This window comes from Triturus cristatus, chromosome 6 (assembly GCF_964204655.1).
Source record: "Triturus cristatus chromosome 6, aTriCri1.1, whole genome shotgun sequence".
Classification (NCBI taxonomy): domain Eukaryota; kingdom Metazoa; phylum Chordata; class Amphibia; order Caudata; family Salamandridae; genus Triturus; species Triturus cristatus.
This window is the reverse complement of record NC_140589.1, coordinates 1,391,775,048-1,391,794,428: the sequence shown is the minus strand read 5'-3', so window position 1 is coordinate 1,391,794,428 and position 19,381 is coordinate 1,391,775,048. Positions and strand designations below refer to the sequence as shown.

Sequence of the window (19,381 nt, the reverse complement as noted above, 5' to 3'; positions counted from 1 at the left end):
CTCTGAGCAGTTCGGGGTCGCGAGGGAGGTCGAGGGACTGGTCGCGGAGCCATCACCACTCATCCAAGTCATTGAAGTCTTCGCACTCGGATAAGTTGAAGCACCAAAAAGTCGAAGCATACTCTCTCTTCGACTTTTCCCCGTCGGTCGGCGCGATGCTCCGAGCGTAGCCTGAAGAGTCTACTCCGGGTTTCCCTCCCTTCTCGGGACCCACAGCAACTCCTGCCCATCTTTGTAAGTTTTACAAGGCGATGCATGCCATATTTGGGCGGCCCGAACCCGCCGGCACGCCTTCGGGCCCCGTGGACTCGGTTGGAGGGCCTAGGCCTTCTCTGCCATCGGCTCCGGCCACAGCACCGCAGGCCTCACTTGGATCCAGACCTGGATCTGCTTCCTCCGGCACTACAACCGACGCTGGTAGTGTCCCCGGCCGGCGTCTACACCGGCCTCCATTCCGATGTGGACCCGAAGCAGGACCAGCATCGGCCGACACCGGATCCAGTGCAGACAGGGGTTTTTGTGCCCCTGTTCACTCCTGGGGTCCATTTTCGCAAGATTGGCCTCCTGAGGATGAGGAGGACTGGGAAGAAAGGGTCAGGTGACCCTTTAACTGATCAGATGGAATCTGAGCAGGAATGGAGAGCGGAACTGGGGGATGCCAGTGGTCTTGACATCTCCTGACCTTGGCATGTCTCCTCATACTGTAGCTACGGAGGAGGGAGCGTCATACGCAGTGGTGCTGCGTACGGCGGCGAGGCCCTCAACCTAGAGCTTCTTATGGTGGCGGTCAGGACTAACCTCCTGACAGGTGCTTCAGCCGGCTGCAATCTCTTACCGAGGTCCAGGCCCAACACGGCGGTGCCTGTGGATAGGATGATTGCCCGACACCACCACCTGGCTCCGGGCAACCCCACTTTCCTCTCCTAACACCCCACAGAGCTTGGTGGTCCAGGTCTCCACTTCCAAGAGCGCATTCCCTACTGCTCCACCGGAAAGGGAATCCAAGAAGCTGGACCATCTTGGGAAGAAAATGTTCTCTTCCGCCAGGTTGGGATTGCGGTCGGTAAACACAGCATGGCTATTGGGCTGTTAATCCCACTCTGTGTGGGATACGGTTGTGCAGGTGCTGCCTCAGTGTCCGTAGAGGGCCCAGACAGTGCTCTTCTAGGCTGTTGCCCCAGGAAGGGATACAGCTAAGTTTACCATCCGTTGTGGGCTGGATACCACCGACTCTTTAGGCAGGTTGTTTTCCATGTCTGTAGCCCTTCGTTGCTACGCCTGGATGAGATCGACTGGCTTTTCGGGGGATGTCCAGAACACCTTGATGAACATGCCTTTTGATGGCCATCGCCTTTTTGGCGGCAAAGCGGACAACGCTTTAGAGCGTTTCAAGGACTCGCGGGCTACGGACAAGTCCTTGGGCCTCTCCAGCCGCCCAGTGCAGTCTGCTTTCTGCCCCTTTCATGGCTACAGAAGGGGTGCCCCACTACGCCCCACCAGAGCCACAGGCCACATCAAGTTTCCCAACCTTCGTGCGGCTGGTGATGTGGGAGCCAACGCTGTGGTTAAACGGGACAGCGGGTGGGTCAGTCCACCAACCCCCCCTCTGCAGCAGCCTCCAAACCCTCCTAGTCCGACCTTTCAGGCCCATCAAATGCCAGTGGGCGGCAAGATTCACCATCACCTCCCCCACGGGAGCACCATCCCGTCAGACAAGTGGGTTTTGCAATTAGTCCAAAGGGGCTACTCCCTCTCCTTCAAGGCTACCCCTCCAGCCATGCCACCTCAATACCACTGCATGTCGGAGGATCACCTGGCACTTCTCCAACAGGATGTTTTGGCACTCTTGGCAATGGAAGCCATCGAGCGTGTTTCGCTCAGGTCTTGTCTGCCCTCGACCCTGGAGACTGGATGGTAGCGTTAGACTTGCAGGATGCTTAATTTCACATCCCCGTTGTGAGAAAGTGGCTCTGTATATACTGTTCCCAAATAGGTACAGGGTGCACAGTCCACAGTCCCCAGAGGTTTGGCAGAGGCTAAAGTTAGATATAACCTTACTCACTAGTGGTAGCTTGGTCGAGCCTCCATAGGAAACCCTACCCTGGCGAAGACACCCAGGAGGGCCTTGGCTACTGCAGGAGCTGTAGTAGTCCTAAGTGGAATTGCTTCAGGGTACCTAGTAGCATGATCCATTACTACTAGAATAAATTTGTTCCCTGAGGCTGTGGGAGGTTCAAGTGGACCCACAATGTCCACTCCTACCCTTTCAAAGGGGACCCCCACCACTGGTAGTGGGATGAGGGGGGCCTTTGGGCGGCCACCTGTCTTGCCACTGGCTTGACAGGTGACACAGGAGCTGACAAACTCCTTCACCTTTTGGTGCATCTGGGGCCAGTAAAAGTGACTCACTAGCCTTTCCCAAGTTTTGGATTGCCCCAGATGTCCAGCTAGGGGGATGTCATGAGCCAAAGTTAGGAGGAACTCCCTGTACTTCTGTGGCACTACCACCCTCCTGGTGGCTCCAGGAGTGGGGTTTCTTGCCTCAGCATACAGTAATCCCTCTTCCCAATAAGCTCTGTGGGTACCACTGACATCTCCCTTTGCTTCTGAAACTGCTTGCTGCCTCAGGCTTTCAAGAGTGGGACAGTCTCGCTGACCCTGGCACAGCTTTCCTAGAGGGTCCCCCTGGGCCCAAGAGTTCAACCTGGTAAGGGTCAAGCTCCATGGACTCAGTTCCCTCAGGGGTATCCAAATCCTCTCCCTGTGGAGAGGGGTCCTGAATGTTTTGCTGTGCAGAAGCTGGTTCCCCAGTCTTCTTACCTTTCTCTTGGTGGGTTGGGCCATTATTTCAGGCTCCAGACCTACTTTTTCACCCTTCTGCTCTGGTTTGCACACACACCAATTCAGGGATGCCCAGCATGGCTGCATGGGCCTTTAGCTCAACCTCAGCCCAGGCTGAGCTTTCCAGATCATTTCCAAGCAGGTATGCAGCTGGCTACTTTGGAGAGACCACTACCTGTTTCAGGCCAGTTAATTTCCCTCCCCCAGCCTAATGTCACCATGGCCATGGGATGACTAGTGGTGACACTGTCAGAATTGGTGACTAGGTAAGACTTCCCAATCAAATATTGCTCGGGGTTAACCAGTGTGTCTTTCACCATAGTGACACTGACACCTGTATCCCTCAGAGCTTCTACCCTAGTTCCATTCTCCCTGGGGTACTGTGAGAAAGTGCCATCTTTCTTGCATGGTATGCCCCCATTTTTTGCTGAATGAACTTTGACTGTGCCCTGGGCTCCTCCCAATCAGGTGCCCAGGGCCTATGCTCCTTCCCTAAAACAAACCAAACCCAAATTGGCAAACCCTGGCCACATGTCAGCCCCTGGTAAATGGTACCCTAGGTACCCAGGGCCTTGTAACCAGGGAAGGCCTCTAAGGGCTGCAGCACTCCTTGTGCCACCCTTAGAGGCCCTGTACCCTTATACACACACACACTGCCTTTGCAGGCCGAGTGTTTGGGTGCAAGACAAAAACAAAGTCGACATGGTACACATCCCTGTGTGCCATGCCCATCACCTGCACTGCCATGGCATACATAAGCCACCCCTCTAGCTGGGTGCCTTATGCCAATGGTGTGGGCGCAGGAGCCCTATGCCCCTACAGTGCCCAGGTCCATTCCTGAACACTAAGTGCAGTGCTGCCAATGAAGAGTACATGGTGCTGAGAGCTCGTCAAACACGAGCTCCACAGCACCATAATGGCAACACTAAAGAGTAAGAAGTTTGGTATCAACTTCTCACTGATGCCAGTTTGGGATTTAATGTACCCAGCACCCCAGAGGGCATCTTAGAGGTGCCCCCTTAAACCTAACCGACAATCCACGTCTGCTCTGAGGCTGCCTAGGCTGCCACCCAGCAGACATGTTGCTGGACCCCTGGGTAGGAGAGCCCCTGCTCTCCTGGGCCTGCAACAAAGCACATCCTGGATGAGGTGCTTAATCTCCTCCCCCAGGATGGGCTGGGGGAAGCTTCAAAGGCATGCCACATCTGTGAGCTTCCCCAGGCCCCTGCAACCCCCACTCTGGCGGGAAGCTTTGGCCGGAAACCCCAAATAAGGACCGGGGATGTGCCAACCTGCCAACCCCACCCCTCAGGTGAGGGAGGCGATGTGAAGGACCTCTCCGGGCTCTCGCCATCTTGAAGATGGGGAGCCCTACCCTATCAGGACTAGGCTACTGCCCCCCTCCTACAGGAGAGGCAGGATAGGGGGTGTACACACCCCAGGACAGTGACCCATTGGTCCCTGCCCTTCACCTACCTGTAACACCCCTAAATCTTGTATTTAGGGGCACCCTGAACCTTCCTTCCCCAGATTCCAGATTCAAAACTACAAAGAAGAGAAAGAAGACCTGCCCTGCAGCTGCTAAAAAGAGGAAGACCTCAACTGCTTTGGCCCCAGCCCTACCTGCCTGTCGACCCTCGAACCTGCTCCTGCTTCAACCCGGTATCTCTTGTGGCTAGCAACCTCACCAACCCCGGAGGACCTGGCTACCTTTTGGCTCTAAGCCCCTGGGACTCCCATGAGTAGAGGCTCTACTCAAAACCTACCTCTAATCCCTGGCAGCAGCCCGGAACCGCGAACCCAGCACTCTGCACCAGCCAAGCCTGGCCAGTGCCAGAGTGAACAAAGACCCCGCGGACGACCCCACGGCGACTGACCCAGAGTCCGGTACCCAAGGACCTCCCTCGACACTCCTGAAGCCTGCAGCCTCAGAACAAGGTGCCCCCCCCTACCGCGATCAACAGAGGGTAAGATTTCCCGACATCAAAAGGCACCCCTGCACGCAGCGCCCTGCGGCCCCCTGTGCCCAATTCCGGGGTACCTACCTAACCTCCAACTACCCAACTTACCTCTCAAAGTGGTGGTGGCACCTGAAGAGTCCTTGTCCCCGAGCTTGCAGTCTTTTTCTAAACCGGAGATTTCCCATTGAAACCAATTGAGCCCCCGAAGGCTCAAAAGCACCCTGCACCTAGCTGCCCGAGTGGCCCTGGCAGTGATAACTCTACACCTACCTACTTCCCCACTTGCCCTGAGTAAGTGACCAGGAGCCCAGCTCCAACAGCCGCATGGCTTGCCAGTCAGCAGCCACCAACCAAGGCCCCCCTATCCCTCATAGGATAACATTGGGCCAAACTCTCTCTGCACCCTGCCGCCCTAGAGTCGCTGAGGGTGAACTAACTGTACCTACCTGACCCTGGGGGACCCCTGAGTCTATGCCCAGAACCTCAACTCTGCCAGTCGAGTGCTTACCCTGAAACCGATAACTCTATTTTCCTCATAGGGTAACATTGACTGGCTTTTTCCTGAAATTTCTTCGAAGTGTGGACTTTTCAAATCTTAAAATATTCACCAAAAATCAGCAGAGTAACAATTACTCACCTGCTCTTAGGTGAGCTCCCAGTGCTGGATCTTGGTGCCCAGCACTGACTCTGAAAAATACTTACAACTGTACTTACCTGTAACCCAATTTTCTTCCATATGAAACCATTGACTGTTTTTCTGTGAAATTTCTTCTAAGTGTCGATTTCTGCAATCTTTAAATATTCTTCAAAAACCGTATAATATCTGAAAACGTAATTACTTACCTGTTTTGGATAAAGGTCCCAGTACTGAGTCTAGGCACCCAGTACTGGATTACAAAAGTAACAAGAACATACTGTACCTGTAACCTGAATTTTCTTCCATAGGGAGTCATTGACTGTTTTCCTTGAAATATTTTGTAAGTGTCAACTTTTAAAATGGCTAAATATTGTTTAAAAATCATTACAGTACTTAAGTCGACTTTCATCACTTGATTCTGAGTACTGACCCCGGACTGAATCTAGGATCCAGTCCTGGAATTCCAAAAGTAATCTAAAAAGTAATCTGTTACAAATAACTTGAATTTATCATTGAGCTCAATGCATTGTTTTGTTTAAAATAGTTTCCTATTGCAACCACTTGTAACTGTTTACAAAAACCAATTGCATATTGTAAAAGTATTCATATGAAACCTCTCATCCTGAGAGAGTATATTTTAAATCCAAGTGTTGGTTCTAAAATAAAACAAGCATATATTTTTTTATATATAAACCATTGGCGTAGAGTTCAGTTATTGAGTGTGTGAGACCATTTGCTGACTGTGTACAACAAATGCTTTACACTGTCCTCTGATACTGCCTTACTGCTCGACCAAGCTACCACTTAAAGAGAGTAAGGTTATATCTAACTTTAGCCTCTGTCAAACCCTGGGGGACTGTGGACTCTGTACACTCTGTACCTATTAAGGAACAGTATATACAGAGCCACTTTCTCACATACTGCAAATATTTCTTTAAGTTGGGTGGCCACACAGCTACAGTGGCAAACTCCACTTTTCCCAGACTAGGCTTGCTTCAATGTGTTCCCAGATTTGCTCAGGGTACACTTCTGATCCCATCTGTATACTTGCTGCTCCAGGAGTAGCTGTACTGGGTGCCTTGGGGGCTTTGTTGTGGGGGCAGGATTTATCTACAGTTGGGTGTCCTGACCTCTTAGTTATTACACCAGGCCTTTAAGGGATCAAAGTTCTTCCCCCTATAGGGTTGAGGCACATAGGGAATAGTTTGGGTCCCACCCACCCGAACAGGGTTTTGGGGCCCTTTGGAAGGCTGACTTTTTATCTTGGGGATTCTCACCACATTTCCCCTGAGGAGGCTTTGTGACCGCTCTCTTCTGGTCACCCCCAGTGGTTGTCCTAGTCACTCTAGTCTTGAGCCAGTGGTCTGCCTTCTTTCCCAATTCTTGGGGAGAAATTAGACCTAGGTCTACCAAATGCTGATGCAGCTTTTCATTTGTGCAGTTACTTAATATATGTTCCTTCATGAATAAATTGTACAATCCAGTAAAATCCTGCACACCATGTCCAGCTAACCAACCATCCAGTGTCTTTACTGAGAAGTCTACAAAGTCAATCCAGGACTGGGTCTTGGTTTTGTGAGCCCCCCTGGATCTAATTCTATACTCAGTAGTGAAACCAAATCCCTCAATTAGCTTTCTTCATGAGGTCATAGGATCCTGCTTCTGGCCCAGAGAGGGTCAGAGGCCTGTCTCTGCAGTTATCAGAGAACAGTTCTCACAGGAGTGCCCCCCCAAAGAGGTTTCTTTACTTTTCTGATGTCACAAGCCCTCTCAAAGGCTGTGAACCATTTGGTGATATCACCTTCCTCAAATTTAGGGACAATCCCTTTGGGGGTATTAAGGTCAGAAGTTTCCTCCCTATCCTTGTTTTTATTATTGCTGCCACCATTGATGGGTGCTAAACCCATCTCTCTCCTTTCTTTTTCTAGAGCCAGGAGCCTGGACTCATGCTCTAATCTTTTGGCCAGCCTTACAAGGCTGTTCTCTTCACTGGTGGGTCCCCCGTGATCTCTGGTACCAGAGTCTCCTGTGATCTCTAGGTCCCCAGATGGTAATTCTTGGATTGGAGGGTATGGGTGCCCTCTCCTCCCTAGGGAATAGCATGGGGGGGGGGGGTGATTGTCAACCTCCTATGCTTCCCCCTTCCTCATCTGACTGGCCATCACCATGTTCAGATGGGTGGTCCTTAGCATACTCCGCCAAGAGCTCCTGGAGCCCTAGTTTGGTTGGATGCAGGCCCATTGGTATATTTTTAAGTTTGCATAGGGACCTCAATTCCTTGAAAGATCAGTGCAAGTAAGGCGTGAGGTCGAGCTCCTCCACCAGGTCCATGTTACTTTCACTAATAGCTGGGTTTGTTTGAGTCATTCTAACCCCATTTCTAATCCTCTACCCTGACTATAGTGACTTTTATTTTTCTAAAATTCTAATGGGACTTAAGCAAGGCCCTGACAAGGCTTTTAGTATTTTGGAAAAGACCAATCAGAATTCTAAAGGCAATTTTAGGAGTTCTGTCGTGTGATCAGATGGTAACTAAGTAGTCCAACAAATTCAAGTTTGTATCCCACCGCTGATCCACCAATGTGAGAAAGTGGCTCTGTATATACTGTTCCCAAATAGGTACAGGGTGTACAGGGTGTACAGAGTCCACAGTCCCCAGGGGTTTTGCAGAGGCTAAAGTTAGATATAACCTTACACTCTAAAGTGGTAGCTTGGTTGAGCAGTAAGGCAGTATCAGAGGACAGTGTAAAGCATTTGTTGCACACTCAGCCAGCAAATGGTCTCACACACTCAATAACTGAACTCTAGGCCAATGGTTTATATATCAAATATATGCTTGTTTTATTTTAGAACCAACAATAGGCATTAAAATATACTTTCTCAGAATGAGATGCTTTATATAAATACTTTTGCAATATGCAATTGACTTTTGTAGAAAATAACAAGTGGTTGCAATAGGCAACACAATTTTAAACACAATGCATGGCGTTCAATGGAAGTTTCAAGTTATTTGCAATAGATTACTTTTAGGATTTCTTTTGATTCAGTCCTGGGACAGTACTTCGAATCAAGTGATAAAAGTTGACTTACTGTGATTTTTAGACAATATTTTGCTATATTAAAAGTTGACACTTAGAAAATATTTCATAGAAAACAGTCAATAATTCCCTCTGGCAGAAAATTCAAGTTGTAGGTATAGTATGTTCTTACTTTTGTAATACAGTACTGGGTGCCTAGACTCAGTACTGGGACCTTTATCCAAAACAGGTAAGTAATTACGTTTTCAGATATTATACGATTTTTAAAGAATATTTAAAGATTGCAGAAATTGACACTTAAAAGAAATTTCGCAGAAAAAGTCAATGATTTCCTATGGAAGAAAATTGGGTTACTGATAAGTACAGTTGTAAGTATTTTTCAATCAGTGCTGGGCACCAAGATCCAGCGCTGGGAGCTCACCTAAAAGCAGGTGAGTATTTTCGTTTTCATTACTCGGCTGATTTTTGGTGAATATTTTAAGTTTTGAAAAGTCCACACTTGGAATAAATTTCAGGAAAAGCCAGTCAATGTTATCCTATGGAAAAAATTGAGTTATCGCTTTAAAGGTAAGTACTCGACTGGCAGAGTTAAGGTTCTGGGCATAGACTCGGGGGTTTCCCAGGGTCAGGTAGGTACAGTTGGTTCACCCTCAGCGGCACAAGGGCGGCCGGGTGCAGAGAGTTAGGCCCAATGTTATCCTATGAGAGGTAGGGGGGGGGGGGGGGAGGGGGGGGCTTGGTTGGTGGCTGCTGACTAGCAGGCTGCACGGCTGTGGGTGCTGGGCTCCTGGTCACTTGGGGCAAGTGGGGAAGTAGATAGGTGTAGAGGTTGCACTGCCAGGGCCACTCGGGCAGCTGGGTGCAGGGTGCTTTTGAGCAGTCTGGCGCTCAATTGATTTCAATGGGAAATCTCCGGTTTATAAAGACTGCAAACTCTGGAACGAAGATTCTTCAGGTGCCACCACCACTTCGAGAGGTAAGTTGGGTAGTTGGAGGATAGGTAGGTACCCCAGGATTGGGCACAGGGGGCTGTGGGGCGCCGGGTGCAGGGGGTGCCTTTTGGTGTTGGGAAATCTTACCCTCTGTTCGCGGTTGTGGGGGCACCTGGTTCTGAGGCTGCAGGCTTCTTCAGGAGTGTCGAGGGAGGTCCTTGGGTGCCGGACTCTGGGTCACAGTTGCCGTGGGGTCGTCCTTGTGGTCTTTGTTCACTCGGGCACAGGCCAGGCTTGGCGGGTGCAGAGTGTGCTGGGTTCGCGGTTCCGAGCTGCTGCTAGGGATTAGAAGTAGTTTTTGAGTAGAGTCTCTACTCATGGAAGTCCCAGGGGCTTGGAGCCAAAAGGTAGGCAGGTCCTCTGGAGTTTGTGAGGTTGCTGGCCACGAGATGCCGGGTTGGAGCAGGTTCGAGGGTCGACAGACCGGTAGGGCTGGGGCTAAAGCAGTTGGTGTCAGCCTCTTAGCAGCTGCAGGGCAGGTCTTTCTTCTAGCTCTTCATCGGATTTTGGAATCTGGGGAAGGAAGGTTCAGGGTGCCCCTAAATATTAGATTTTGGGACGTTCAAGATGGCGAGAGCCCGGAGATGTGCTTCACCTTTCCTCCCCCACCTGAGGGGTGGAGTTGGCAGAGGCTGGCACTCTCCCTTTCATCACTTGGGTTTTCCCGACGATCTTCCTGCCAGAGTGGGGGTCAGAACCGGTGGTGGCCAGTTGCGCAGTACAGCAAGTGGCATGGAGAAGCTCACAAACGTGGCATGCCATTGATGCTTCCCCTACCCATCCTGGGGGAGGAGACCTAGCACCTCGCCCAGGATGTGCATTGTTGCAGACCCAGGAGAGCAGGGGCTCTCCTACCCAGGGGGTCCAGCAACGTGTGTTGTGTGGCAGCCTCAGAACAGACGTGGATTGAAGGTTAGGTTTTAGGGGGCATCTCTAAGATGCCCTCTGGGGTGCTTGGTACATTAAATCACACACTGGCATCAGTGCGGGTTTAATGTGCTGAGAAGTTTGATACCAAACTTCTCAGTCTTCAGTGTTGCCATTATGGTGCTGTGGAGTACGTGTTTGACGAGCTCTCAGCACCATATGCTCTTAAATGGCAGCACTGCACTTACAGTGCCCAGGAATCGACCTGGGTACTGTAGGGGCTCCTGCGCCCACACCATTGGCATAGGGCACCCAGCTAGAGGGGTGGCTGATGTATGCCATGGCAGTGTAGGTGGTGAGCATGGCACACAGGGATGTGTGAACAACAACGAAGGGACCTGACTTAGGAACCAAACTGCACAGCCATGACCATTGTAGAATGAATCCAATCAATCAAAGTTGCATACTTCATTATATTCTTCTTTTCCTCAAACTTTTACTTGTCTTGCTCAACAAAATTTTTCAATTAATTTTATTCATCCAAATGCCATAAACGGGTGTAATCAAAAACGCAGGAGACGTAAAATCAATCCAAATGTCATGATTTTATTAAAATGTCCCAATGCGTTTCGGGAAACCTCCCTTCGTCAGGGGACTCTAAGAAAACAAATAAATACAATAATAAACACCACCATCAACAAAACTGACTTGTATATCACTATTTTATACAAACAGTGAGTATGTTACTTGTTTACACCTATAAACGATACCCACCAACTCACATTAGGTAATATCCCTCTCACTTTAACCATGAAAACCATGCACTGTTGAAACTCACCCACACCATGCCGGGATGTGTGCCATGTCGACTTTGTTTGGTCTGGTACCCAGACACCCAGCCTGCAAGGGCAGTGTGTAAGGGTACAGGGCCTCTAAGGGTGGCACAATGAGTGCTGCAGCCCTTAGAGGCCTTCCCTGATCACAAGGTCCTGGGTACCTAGGGTGTTCGAGGCATGTGGGCTGCTGAATTCATATCTGTGCATAGATCGCCGCCTAGTGTTGGGTCCGGATGTTTGCACGTTGTTGTCCTGGAAGAGTCTTCGAAGTATCACGAGATAGGTGACTCCTCCCCTGGACCACAGTGCGCATGGGCATCCTCTCCATCCTTAGATTGTTTTTTTCCGCCATTGGGTTCGGCTGTGCTTATCTTAGCTCAAGTTAGGAAAATTCAGTCTAAGGCCAAAAGGCCTTTAGTTTTCGTCGGTACTGTTCCCGTTCGGTATCGACTACTTTCTTTACTAGTTTAGAACCTTCTTCCAGCCTTTCGGATCCGTTTGGTCCGAACATCGAACTTACATCGACGATGGAATCGAGGACTCCATTCAAACGGTGTCCTTTATGCCACGCAAAATACCCTCACATCGACGTCCACCCGGTATGCAACAAATGTCTCTCACCGGATCACGATGAGTCGAAATGTATGGCCTGTGCCCGATTGCGATCGAAGACTCTACGGAAACGACGGGCGGCGAGATTAGAAGCGCAGCAATCGGCGCCTGCCCCGGCCAACATCTTCAGCACAGAGGACGCAGATAGCGTGGAAGTAAACTCCAGCCCCGCTTCCGAACACGATTCCCGATCGGAAGACGAAGTGCTTTTTCAAAGGGAAGAAGTCATCGACGAGGTAGGAGACTACGATGAGGCCTTTGGGGCCGAAGAAGATGGCTCTAGCGAGGAGCCAGACCCACCCGTCGATACGGAGGCCGTCCAAGTGCGTCATTCTAAGGCTCAGGTCGAGGGATCGCCTCCAGGCCTTACCCAAGATCACTCTCAAAGTTCTTCGGCCCCGCCTTCGGGCCCGGCCTCGAACATCCCGCACGAGCCATTAACGAAGACTGGATTCCCTTCAACGAAACCGAAACTAATCGTCGCACCAGTTCCACCGAAACCGAAACTGGCTGTAATCGGCTCGAAGGCCTCAAAGCCCTCCACTCCTTCGACGCCAGCAAAGGCCGTCGGCCCCGAACGAAGTAAAAGGGATTTCGGCGCCGAACTCACTGCAGCGCATATCGGTACCGACCCGAAGAAAAAGGTCCTTGGTCCCCCCAAAGCGCCTCGGCCTCCAGCTCCGAAGCAGTCGGCCCCGACCACCAAAGTCAAAATGGCCGCTCCATCTGCGTCCACGTCGAAGACAGCGGCACACGCCAAGTCGTCGACTCCATCGACCGTCGATACCTGTCTTCGCATCGATGACCCCATGTCTACAAAGCAGTCGATGCCTACCTCCACGGTGCCGACCGGCTCCAAAGAGCTTTCTGCGTTCTCAGTGCAACAAGTCGCGGCCTCGTTGCAACGCATCAGGGAACGGGCAGCCCTCCGATCCACGTTGGGCCCCGACACGCACAAGGCCCCGAAAGCACCCGCGGCGCCAACCAACATCACTTTTGGCTTGCCGCCGCCACGGCGCCGAAGATGTTCGAGATCCGAACACGTGTCCGCCAGACACAGTCCCCATCTACTGGACAGACAGACTCTGAGCCTTCACAGCCCCAATTCATCGACGCCGACACTGGTGAACTGATGCTCCGCAAGCAGAAGATCACACCAGAGAAAGGACTGGACTCCTACAGAATACCTCTCAAGCACAAATTGCCAGCGGGGTCGGAACCAGTTCTGTATGAACGCTTACAAACCTCCTATCAGGATCCCCAGTCCTTTTCTCCTACGCCTTCGGAGACGGAAGCAGTAGAGGACTACATGGAAGATGATACCACCTACCCTGGGGATGTCGATCCTGATGAGCATCTGCAGGACCCAGATCAGGCATGGGATGACCCTACAGACCAGGGTACTGCGACAGATACCCAGGACACGCAGCTTTACAGCGCCAAGACATCTCCCACAGAGGACACTGCTGCCTTCAATGCCCTCATAGAACGGGCTGCCGCCAATCATGGAGTAGAACTCCATTCTGACACTGTTGAAGACTTCTTAGTGGACACTTTCGCCTCTTCAGAAAGAACTGTCAAAACTCTGCCCATGTTAAAAGGAGTTCTCAAACCTGCAAAGGACATTTTCAAAGAAACTAGGGCACGGGTGCTAAACCCTAGGATTGAAAAAAAATACAAGCCTGCACCCGGAGACCCTATGTACATTAGAGGTCAGTTACCTCTGGACTCCATGGTGGTTGCTAACGCTCGCAAACGAGCCCATTCACAGACACCCGGTGATGCTCCTCCCCCAGACAAGGAGTCCAAAGTGCTGGAGACATCGGGCAAAAGAATTGCAGCGCAAGCCGCAAACATCTGGCGCATTGCCAACACACAGGAACTCCTGGCCCGTTATGATCGTTCACACTACGACACGCTAGAATCACTACTCCAGCATTTGCCAGATGAATACAAAGAGGCAGCGGAGCTCCTCATCAGAGAGGGACAACTCCTTACTAATGCATCTATCAAGTGCGCCCTCGATGCCGCCGACACAGCAGCAAGGGCAATCAACACCAGCGTCATGTTACGACGACACGCATGGCTGAGAATCTCAGGATTCAAGCCAGAGATTCAAAACAACATCCTAAATCAGCCAGTCAACCCCGACTACTTATTCGGCCCTGAGGTTGACACTACCCTCAAAAAAATTAAAAAAGACACTGACACTGAGAAATCAATGGGGGCTCTGCAGACGCAGCAATTTCGTAGTGGCTCCTTTCGTCGCCCCGGGAATAGAGGAGCAGCTAGAGGCCAAGGGTCACAGCAGCAATACACTAAAGGGGGCACGCAGAGTACCTACGATAAAACCAACAGAGGTGGAAATCGTGGCTCCAGCACCAAGGGCAGAGGACGTGGTTACGGCAACACCAGGTCCTCCCCCAAAAACAAACAGTGACGCCCTCTCCCTTCCCCCGACCACATAACCTGTCGGGGGGAGACTCCAGCGGTTCCTGTCCACGTGGAAAGCCATCACCACAGACAGGTTGGTCAGGGACATTATCCAGCACTGTTACTGTCTCGAATTAACCTCCACTCCACTCCACCCAACATACCGCCAAAGCACTGTCCTATGTCCGTAGAGCACTTAGCATTATTGCAGCAGGAAGTGCCAAGTATGCTGCAAAAAGGTGCAATAGAGGTCATGCCCGTCAACCAGCAGGGGACAGGGGTGTACTCTCTGTACTTCTTAATCCCAAAAAAGGATGGGTCACTCAGACCTATACTAGACCTGAGACCCCCTCAACCACTACATTCTCTCAGCATTTCCATATGCTCACCCTACAGCAGGTTCTTCCGCTGCTCAGTCAGGGAGACTTCCTAGCCACACTAGACCACAAAGATGCGTACTTCCACATACCCATACACCCATCACACAGGAAATATCTCAGGTTCACTATTCAGGCACATCACTATCAATTCAAAGTTCTCCCCTTCGGAGTGACAACAGCACCCAGGGTTTTCACCAAGTGCCTAGCTACGGTGGCTGCACATCTACGGAGACAACACATTCACGTCTACCCTTACCTGGACGACTGGCTTGTTCAGGCAAAGTCAGCCCAGCAATGTGCCAGCCACATGTCCCTCACCATTCACCTTCTTCACAGTCTGGGATTCTCACTAAATTACCCAAAATCACATCTCCAACCCGCACACGTACGACAGTACCTGGGCACGACCATAAACACTCTGGCAGCCACAGCTCAGCCAAATTTAGTGAGGATCAACTGCATGCAACTGCTGATCTCAAAGTTCAAACCTCAACACTCCCTTCCTGCGCGAGTGTTCATGCAGTTGATAGGCATGATGGCCTCCTGCATTTTCATAGTCCCGCACGCAAGACTACATATGCGCCCGCTTCAGGAGTGCTTGGCACGTCAATGGAATCAGGCTCACGGGCAATTAAAAGACCTAGTGTTGGTGAGCGGTCGGGCATACAACTCTCTGCATTGGTGGAATCCACAAAACCTTTGCAAAGGCCGACCGTTCCAAGAGCCTGTTCCACAAATAATACTGACAGCGGACGCCTCTCTCCAGGGATGGGGAGCTCATGTACTCAATTATACAGTGCAGGGACTATGGACAACACAACAAAAGAAGATGCACATCAACATTCTGGAACTGATGGCAATCTTCCTAGCCATGAAGGCATTCAAAGTACAATTGTGCAACAAAGTTGTGTTGATCCGGACGGACCTGACCGCCATGTACTACATACAGAAGCAGGGAGGAACACACTCTCCACAGTTGTCTCATCTGGCTCAGAGCATGTGGAAGTGGGCCATTCAGAGGAACATATTCCTCATGGCGGAACACCTCCCCGGCAAGGACAACCAGATGGCGGATCTGCTCAGCAGACACAGCCACCAGATGCACGAGTGGGAGCTACATCCGTCAGTACTCCAACCGTACTTCCAACAATGGGGTCATCCAGAGATAGACCGATTCGCCACAAACAAACGCAAAATGCCGAAGCTTTTCCGCCAGGTTCCCACATCCGCAGTCACAGGGCAATGCGATATGGATGAACTGGTCCGGCAGATTTGCGTACGCTTTTCCCCCAGCGTCATTGATACCGCTGGTGGCACGCAAACTGCGACAGCACTCACTGACACATCCTAGTTGCTCCCACATGGGCACGCCAACCATGGTACACCACCTTTCTAGAACTTTCCGTGGTGCCGCATCAAAGGCTGCGGATCAAACCCGCACTTTTAACACAGAACCATGGCGAGGTTCAGCACCCAGATCCACAACGGCTGAACCTGGCAATCTGGCTCCTGAAGTCTTCGAGTTTGGCTACCTAAACATGCCACCTGAATGTATGGATATCAAGGAGGCCAGGAGACCCACAACCAGAGCTTGCTATGCGGCGAAATGGAAAAGGTTTGTCATTTACTGCAACAACAATGACATTAACCCGCTAGACGCCTCCATTCAAAACATAATCTGTTACCTCTTACACCTATACCGATGCAATCTGGCATACACCTCAATACGTATCCATTTAACCGCAATAGCAGCCTATCTCCAACAGGCAGCACCTCTCTTTATTCAGAGTGCCTGCCATCAAAGCATTCTTGGAGGGACTTAAACGAGTAATTCCCCCAAGACACCCACCAGCACCGGTGTGGAACCTCAACTTGGTCCTCACCAGACTGATGGGTCCACCCTTCAAACCTCTCCACTCATGTGAGATTCAATTCCTCACCTGGAAAGTAGCTTTCCTAGTGACAATCACTTCGTTAAGAAGAGTTAGTGAACTCCAGGCACTAACCATTCAAGAGCCATTCATACAGGTTCACGCAAACAGGGTCGTACTACGTACCAACCCCAAATTCATGCCTAAAGTAATATCGCAGTTCCACATGAATCAAACTATTGAACTGCCTGTTTTCTTTCAAAATCCACAAAATGTCTGAGAGAATGCTCCATACACTAGATGTAAAGAGGGCCCTCATGTACTATATAGACAGAACTAAGGACTTTAGGAAGACATAACTTTTGGTTGCCTTTTCTCCACAACACAAGGGCAACGCCATTTCCAAAGCAGGAATAGCCAGATGGATCGTTAAATGTATTATAATTTGCTATCACAAAGCTAAACGCACATTAACGATTCCCCCACGAGCCCACTCCACACGAAAGTTAGGGGCGTCCATGGCTTTCCTGGGGAACATTCCTTTACAGGAAATATGTAGAGCAGCCACATGGTCCACTGTACATACATTTACCAAACACTACTGTGTAGATGTACACTCAAAACAGCAGGCAGCTGTAGGACAGGCTGTTCTCAAAACTTTTTCAGACTGCTGCAGCTGGCACTGGTAGCCGCCGCTAATAGGAGGTACTGCTATGTATTCTATGCACAGATATGAGTTCAGTAGCCCACATGCCTCGAACTGAATATGCTACTTACCAGTATGCATCTGTTCTTGGCATGTAGGGCTGCTGACATATCGCCCACCCTCCTCCCCGGCGCCTGTAGCAGCTGCAGCTCTCAGAATTACTGTATAGCATGGTCATCGCTTACTGTACCTACTCCATCATTGCCACAATGGCGAAATACAATCTAAGGATGTAGAGGATGCCAATGCGCACTGTGGTCCAGGGGAGGAGTCACCTATCTCGTGATACTTCGAAGACTCTTCCAGGACAACAACGTGCATACATCCGGACCCAACACTAGGCGGCGATCTATGCACAGATATGAATGTCAGCAGCCCTACATGCCAAGAACAGATGCATACTGGTAAGTAGCATATTCGACTTTTTACCAGGGGCTGACATGTGGCCAGGGGTTGCCAATTTGGCTTTTGTGTTTTAGGGAAGGAACATAGGCCCTGGGCACAGGAGTCCAGGGCACACTCAAAGTACATTCAGCAATTCAGCAAAAAGTGGGAGCATACCATGCAAGAAAGATGGCACTTTCTCACACCCACCCATCCTCCCCACTCTGCGGACAGATTTGTAGGGTTAGGTTTATTCCCTTTCACTGCCCTAGTTTGGATACACCAGTGTCTGTTCCCTGCATGGCTCTGCGAATCTGGCATGGCAAGGCGCGAAAATTAACGTTAGTCATTGTGCTGAAGTGGCACCTATATAGGTGACGCAAATGTCCCTTTCAATGCAGACTATGTGTGGATCGACACCACCTACCGGTGCGCAGACTGGATCAGGATGATGTTTTGCTCATGCAAACATCTTCCGGATCCAGCCTGACGCCTGGGAAATTCAAATGTAAGGAATCTGTGGCTATGTATTTTCTCTACCAGATAATGCGCTATCAAAAGTAAGTAACTTATTCTCCCTTTGTACTTTTTTTTTGAAGAGTTGGTCCCAGTTGGTGTGAAAGGTCAAATAGTTTCATTGTTTCCATGAAGCTTATTGTTTTAGTCTTTGTGTACCAGACTTGTTTAAAGCTTGTTCTTTTTCATCATATCACGCAGACATGTTATACCAAAGGACAACAGAGGACAAGGGAGTGGACAATACAGTAATGCACCTCCTCCTGGAGCTTACAATCCAGGAAATGCTTACAGACAAGGCTCAAGAGGACATCCACAGTTGCCCAGTTTGTCTAGTAAGGACTATTTTTACAAAAGTCTTAATTTAAACATCGAAAGGTTATGTGGAAATGTTTTTTCTTTGATTTTTCAAGTCTTATTATAATTTCTTTTTTTTAACCAATCTTAAATGGATTTAGCTTCTGACAGTGAAAGCTACTATTCTCCCCTTGGTAGGCAAACCAAAGCTGATCACTTTGATTTATCATTTAGTTTTAAAGCTGAGGAGGATTCTGGTCCTTATGATTTCATTGTTAATGCCTCGCCTACTGAGCATGAGCGAAAATCAATGTTCATAGCAACTCAGTTCGAGGCATGTGGGCTGCTGAATTCATATCTGTGCATAGATCGCCGCCTAGTGTTGGGTCCGGATGTTTGCACGTTGTTGTCCTGGAAGAGTCTTCGAAGTATCCTTGGATAGGTGACTCCTCCCCTGGACTACAGTGCGCATGGGCATCCTCTCCATCCTCAGATTGTTTTTTTCCGCCATTGGGTTCGGATGTGCTATCTTAGCTCAAGTTAGGAAAAAATTTTGTCGAGGCCACAAGGCCTTTAGTTCGCGTCGGTACTGTTTATCGATCGGTTTTCGATACTCTCTGTTAGTTTACTAACTTTCAGCACCGACTTTGTTCGCATTTACCTGCCCATCAACTACTTCGACGATGGAATCGAGGACGCCATTCAAAAGGTGTCCGGTATGTAATGCGAAGTACCCACACATCGACGTCCATCCGGTGTGCAACAAATGCCTTTCGCCGGACCACGACGAGTCGACATGTATGGCCTGTGCCCGGTTCCGTTCAAAGAAGACTCTGCGGAATCGTCGAGCGGCGAGGCTCGAAGCGCAGCACGCGGCACCGGCCCCAGCTGACATCTTCGACGACGCGGACGACGTCGAAGAAGTAGAAGTCTTACCCTCCAGTCCCGTTTCCGACCAAGAACCCGGATCGGACGAGGCCGACGAGTCACTCTTCCACAGAGGTGAAGAC

The 19,381-nt window shown here is 50.2% G+C and overlaps 1 protein-coding gene across 1 annotated transcript in view; it reads left to right on the top strand.

The window, feature by feature from the left end:
* The window catches only part of XRN2 (5'-3' exoribonuclease 2), a 398,081-nt gene that overhangs the window by 249,533 nt on the left and 129,167 nt on the right, over positions 1 to 19,381 (top strand). The window contains exon 27 of the mRNA XM_085612392.1: positions 18,276 to 18,409. Within this exon, the coding sequence (XP_085468518.1) occupies positions 18,276 to 18,409 (134 nt within the window). The remainder of the gene's footprint in view (positions 1 to 18,275; positions 18,410 to 19,381) is intronic.